At 51.6% G+C, this 6,285-nt stretch overlaps 1 protein-coding gene across 1 annotated transcript in view; it reads left to right on the forward strand.

Annotated features, from left to right (window-relative positions):
- The first annotated feature begins 847 nt into the window (after window positions 1-847).
- TNFRSF8 (TNF receptor superfamily member 8) overlaps window positions 848-6,285 on the forward strand; it is a 77,887-nt gene continuing 72,449 nt past the window's right edge. Inside the window, exon 1 of the mRNA XM_017504473.2 lies at window positions 848-1,136. Within this exon, the coding sequence (XP_017359962.1) occupies window positions 1,074-1,136 (63 nt within the window). The 5' untranslated portion in view covers window positions 848-1,073. The remainder of the gene's footprint in view (window positions 1,137-6,285) is intronic.

Below are 6,285 nucleotides of genomic sequence, written 5' to 3' on the forward strand. Positions count from 1 at the left end.
ATATTCACCTACCCATTTACTCACCTGCTCATCCACCTATCTATCCATCCATCCGTGCATTCATCCATCTATCCATCCATCTACCCATCCACCCACCCATTTACCCACTCACTTGCTGCTCATCCATGCATCCATCCATCCATCCATCCATTTGCCCACCCACCTACCCATCCATTCATCTATCCATCCATCTACCCATACACCCATTCATCCATCCATTTACCCGTCCACTTATTCCATCCATCCATCCAGCCACCCATCCATCCACCTATTCATGTACCCATTTATCCAACTGCTGATTCACCTATCCATCCATCTATCCATCCATACATCCATCCATCCGTCCATCATCCACCTACCCATTTACCCACCCACCTGCTCATTCACCTGTCCATCCATCCATCCATCCATCCACCCACCCACCCACCAATTTATCATCCACCCACTGATTCATTTTACAGCAAATGCTTATGAATGGGGATGGGTGGGTGATAGCTGCTTTTTCTGCAGTCTCCCTAGGCCAGTTGTCCCTTCCAAAGAATCTCAAGGGCATAGGAGAAGGTCCTGGATAATTGTGTCAGGGACAGGAAACTGCTTACATTGGGACTCCCTTGGGGCCTTCTAATGTCCTGTGAGCTCCCACCTCCAGGACCAGAAGCTGCCTGCCTCCGCCCCCCCAGCCCAGGTGCGGTGGGCAGCACATTCCCTAGAGCCAGGACCACTCGTTCCGTCAAATCGGGGCGGGCCATTCAAATAACAAGAGGCGTGACTTTTCCTGAGTCATCTCAGGGTCTGAGACTTTTTTTCCTCCGCTGCTAAGCAGCTCAGTGTTCCTGGAACCAACTTGATAGGGGAGAATTAAGGCCGAACCCTCGGAGAAGAAGCAGCCACTTTTGAAGTCACTTCACGGTGCGCGGTTGGGTGCGGACTAGGTGGCAGCGGCGGAGGTGTGCGGGCGCCTGAGGTTCACGCGCGCGGCTGGGAGCCACCAGGACCGCACGTGGGCGCCGCGCGCTCCCCACGCTTCCCAGGTGGGCGCGGGCCGCTAGCCCAGCCCCTGTCCTGCCCCAGGGATGCGCGCCCTCCGCGCCGCCCTGGGACTGCTGCTCCTGGGGGCGCTCCAAGCTTTCCCACAGGTAAGCGGGTGATCGGCGCTTGGGGAAGCGCCGGCGGTCCAGAGCCCGGACAGTGTGGGGTGCGTGGGACTCAAGGAAGGACACTCCTCGCCCAGTTCCCTGCCTAGCTGAGGTGAGGGGGCGAGAGTGACAAGCAGGGACACCGGAATACGCAAGCACCCACAGGTGGGAGGCTGGCTCAAGGGCTAGTGAGGGGCGCCTCCTGCGCACCGGCCACCCCCACCATGGCTGGGACTGATTCATTCATTCAGTACGTGCCATAGGCATGAGGCGCTCTTTGTCCGCCTGCTTGCGGGCCTGTCGGGGTCCTGGGCCGATCACTTGAGGCCTTGGGGGTGGTGGGTCGGCTGGCCAGGTGGGATCTCCCTTGGCCATGGAATGTTGGTCGTCCCCCGCTGTGTGCGCGGTCCCCTTTTTGTCCCCTCCTTAAGCCGGCCACTGACTGGGGGGCCAAGGGAGGGAGGGAGGGAGAGTTGGCTGTGGGTGAGTGGGGTGAGAGTGCTGGACCACCCAGATTAGCTTCCTCAACTTGCGTCGGGCAAATCAACACTGTGGATTGAATTCACTGGAGCACGTGGTGGGCATTTGCCCCTGGAAGAAGGTCAGTAGTGGGCTGAAGTCTATGTTGGGTTACCTCAGAATTGAGTTTGGGGACTGCTTTAGGAAAACTGAGGACTTACCAGCGGCCAGCGCCAAATTAATCACTGCAGGGAGAACTCAAGTTAACTAGGTGTGTTTCATTGAGCCCAGGGGCTGCTGGAGAGAGAGAGGGCCTCAGCTGACCCAGGACCCTGGTGGACCCCTGCATAGAACCATAGCAGGTGTAGGTGGATGCCTGCTGAATGATACAGAGGGAAAGGAAGGAGCAGGCTGTTGGTCCAGTGGTTGGTTGCAACAGGGGAGAGGGAGGACCCAGGTCCCCTTTAATCCTACAGGAAGAGAGGAATCCAGGCTATGGAGTTCAATTCTAGTCATCAACCTTAGGCAGTGGGAGGAGAGTGGTGCAGTGGGCTTTAGGCAGGAGGGAGGATCTACACAGCAAAGGGGACAGCCAGATGCCCCCTTCCATCTCCAATGGGCAATGTGAGGTGGTCCCCACTTCCTCCCCAGAGGGCAGGGGGCAAAGCCCTGGCTAGAGACATCCTGTCCCAGCTCTGCAAGCCCTCACCTGGGGGAAGGTAAGAGTTTGGAGTGCCAAGGTCTTGGGGAGATAAAGGGAAGGAAGAGATGTGAGACGAGCTTGGGGGGCTTTGCTGGTTTGGGGGCTGAAGCTCATGTGCTTCCTTTCTGTAGAGTAAAGCCCCCTCCACTTTTTTTTTATGTTAGAGACAGGGTCTCACTCTGTTTTCCAGGCTGGAGTACGATCATAACTCACTGCATCCTAAACTCCCATACCCCCCTACCTTTTTTTTTTTTGAGATGGAGTCTCGCTCTTGTTGCCCAGGCTGAAGTGCAGTGTCAAGATCTTGGCTCACTGCAACTTCCCGCCTCCTGGATTCAAGTGATTCTCCTGCCTTAGCCTCCCAAGTAGCTGGGATTACAGGTGTGTACCACAACGCCTGGCTAATTTTTGTATATTTAGTAGAGATGAGCTTTCACCATGTTAGTCAGGCTGGTCTCGAACTCCCAACCTCAAGTGATCCTCTGGTCTCGGCCTCCCAAAGTGCTGGGATTACAAGTGTGAGTCACTGCACCCAGCCTCCCATACCCCTTTTTAAATAAAAATACTATATATTTAATTGCACAAGGAATATGTAAATATATCCTCAAAGCAAAACTATAAACACTACAGATAAAGCCGAGTCTCTTGACACCTCCTCGTCCTGATCCCTTCAAAGATGTAACCACCATAATTGATTTGGCGTGTTTCCTTTGCAGACTTTTGTAAACGAAGGTCCATATTTATATTGTTTTTATAGAAATCTATAGAGTTTTTCATATGCTATACCTTATGATATATATGGCTCTTCATTTGGCTTTATGATGTCTACGAGACATCTTGGTGAGCTTTCCATGCTGAAACTTACAGATTCTCTGCCAAGGTTTTAAAATGCCACGTGGTCTTTTACCAAGTGGGATGTTTCATAGCTTATTTATGTCCTGGATGGTTGGGTGATAAGGTTTTCACCATTATTCTTTATTTGTTGGTGTGCTATTACAATGCACAACCCTATATGGGTGCTTTTGGAAATGGCTGTGTGTGATTCTTTCTTAGACAAGAGGCTGAGAAGAGAATACTGAGGTTGCAGGGTGAAAGTGCATTGAATTTGAAAGACACCGCTGAGCTGTTTTCCAGGGTGGCTGGACAGTTTACCCTGCCACTAGCAGTGCAAGAGAGTAGTAACTTTCCCACATCCTAACCGACATTTGATCTTATCAGCATTTTAATTTTTCTCAATGTGATTAGTGAAAAGGGTTTTATCCTTGTTGCCTTAACTTGCTTTTCTCACCTGCTGGGGAAGCTGAGCGTCTCTCTGGGCTCGGGCAATAGGCCATTTTTTGGCACGAGTCAGGGTGTCCTTGGGGAAGGGGCTGCCTGCTCAACACAGTTCTCCCTTTGGCCTCTCAAGCCTTCTTCCACTTCTGTTTTTCCCAGTAAAGGTTTAGAAAGCTCATTATTTAAAAAATATTTAAAAATTATTAAAAATCATTATTTAAAAAAATGATTGGCTAATTTGTGTATTTTTAGTAGAGATGGGGTTTCACCATGTTGGCCAGGCTGGTCTCAAACTCCTGACCTCAGGTGATCCACCCGCCTCGGCGACCCAAGGTGCTAGGATTACACATCGGCCGAAAATCCCCCCCCTTTTTTTTTTTTTTGAGACAGTCTTACTTTGTCTCCCAGGCTGGAGTTCAGTGACACAATCTCAGCTCACTGTAACCTCCGCCTCCCAGGTTCAAGGGATTCTCCTGCCTCAGCCTCCTGAATAGCTGGGATTACTGGTGCCCGCCACCACGCCTAGCTAATTTTTATAATTTTGGTAGAGATGGGGTTTCGTCACGTTGGCCAGGCTAATCTTGAACTCCTGGCCTCAAGTGATCCACCCGCCTGGGCCTCCCAAAGTGCTGGGATTACAGGTGTGAGCCACCATGCCCATCCTGAAATTCTTTTTTCATCTCTATTTGATTTTTCCCAAGACTCCATCATTTTTCGCCTGGTACTCTGAGGCAGGAATGCTTTCTTGCTAGCTGTCACCATCTGAGAAAGAGCCTCTGACGATTCATATCACTGTCTTGCCCGAATGTTTTTGTAATATGACCCAGGACTAACTGGTGCATATCTGCAGAGAAAAATTTATTCCCCCCAGCTCCATCCTTTTCATCCAGGCACCACGGGGTGGGGTTGGGGGCGGGGGAAGCCCAAGCCTTCTTGTGAACTCTGTAGACTTAGAATTCCCCCAACATCATGTTCCTTGCAAGTCAGTACTAAGGTCAAACAAGCCTTCCTCCTACATCCACGTACCCCCAGTTCCAGCCAGATGTAAGCAGGTTTGCTCTGGGTTAGTGTGCAGGCTGGGACCCGGAAGGTTCTCATGAATGAATCATAGCTGGGGCTGGACGCAGTGGCTTATGCCTGTAATCCCAGCACTTTGGGAGGCCAAGGTGGGCAGAACACTTGAGGCCAGGAGTTCGAGACCAGCCTGGCCAACATGGTGAGACCCCCCCCCCCACCATCCCCATCTCTACTAAAAGTACAAAAATTAGCCAGGCATGGTGGTAGGCGCCTATAATCCCAGCTACTTGGGAGGCTAAGGTAGGAGAATCGCTTGAACCCAGAAGGCAGAGGTTGCAGTGAACCAAGATCGAGACACTGCACTCCCATCTGGGTGACAGAGTGAGACTGTGTCCTCAAAGAATTTTAGCTGGGGTGATAGAAAAGCTCTATGTGTCACTCCTCCGCTTAGTGCCTAGTGTTTTAACTTTAAAAGCTTAGCTAGTTACCCTATAGAGTGGAACGCTAATGGTGGAATTTCAGGGAGTGGCAAAAGGGCGGGAGAGATTTTCTGGTTTTGTTTTGCAAAGAGGACATTTCTAGGGCTGCTCAAATCCTGCAGGGTGGTGGCAGGATAAGGGGACCTGGAGAGGAGGGGATCTGAAGGAGTGAAAGGAGGGGCTGGCTTGTCTTAATCAAGGCCATCCCTTCCTGGGGCAGCACTAGCACTCTGGGGTCAGGGAGCCGCGTTACTCAGCTTGAGAGCAGTGAGTGCCGGAAGGAGGGGCATTTACTGTAAGTTTCTGCTTCTGCTCCCACTCATATCTAACTTAGACTCGTTTCTTGAGTAAATTGTGATTCATTCTAAGGTTTGCATACTCCCTCATCACGCTTCTTCACATCAGGACAATCATCAGAAGGAAAATTGGACTGAAGGATGTCTGTGTCTGGGTGGGGGGAGCCTGGGAGGCTCGAGGGTCCTTGACGCAGACAAGGGTCCTTGGCGCAGACGCTGGTTCAGCCCAGCTTATCCGGCCGGTGCACTGACTTTGCGGGTGGGCCATCTGGGATGACAGTTCTCACTTCCCAGCAAAAATTCAGTGCTGAGGCTCAGAGGTGGGGAAGGGTCTGGCCCACAGTTCCAGGACTGGTTGGGGTAGCGCCTGCCTGAGCCACAGACTAAACATGCAGAATGTCAAAAAAGGCAGCTCTGGGCCACACCACTTCTTGTCTCTCTCTTCCCTCCCAGGTCCACTCAGGGGATACTGGGGTGGGGGTGGGAGGGGGACCTCCTTCCGGTATCTACAGTTAAAACCACTGGGCATTCTTGTGGCCTCGCTGGTGGGGAGGGACGTTTTCTACATGGCTCCGTCTAGTTACTCCTTGCGTGCATAAGTCCTTTGGTGACACTGATGCAAGTATTCACACACACATGCATTCTGCAGATCGGAAATAAGCAGCTGTTCTGAGCCAGGCATGGCTCCAGGGACTTTCATTCAGCCTCTGCTCCTATGCCCCCAATGACAGGATGCTCACTCCTTCCTGAGGAAGCTCATGCCATCCTGGGTTAGCTCTGGCATTTAGACGATCTTCATGATATGCCTGGATAATTTTTTGTATTTTTAGTAGAGACAGGTTCACCATGCTGTCCAGGCTTGTCTTGAACTCCTGACTTTGTAATCTGCCCACCTCAGCCTCCCAAAGTGCTGGGATTAT

The sequence above is a fragment of the Cebus imitator genome, unplaced genomic scaffold (genome assembly GCF_001604975.1).
Source record: "Cebus imitator isolate Cc_AM_T3 unplaced genomic scaffold, Cebus_imitator-1.0 Scaffold15, whole genome shotgun sequence".
NCBI classification, from domain to species: domain Eukaryota; kingdom Metazoa; phylum Chordata; class Mammalia; order Primates; family Cebidae; genus Cebus; species Cebus imitator.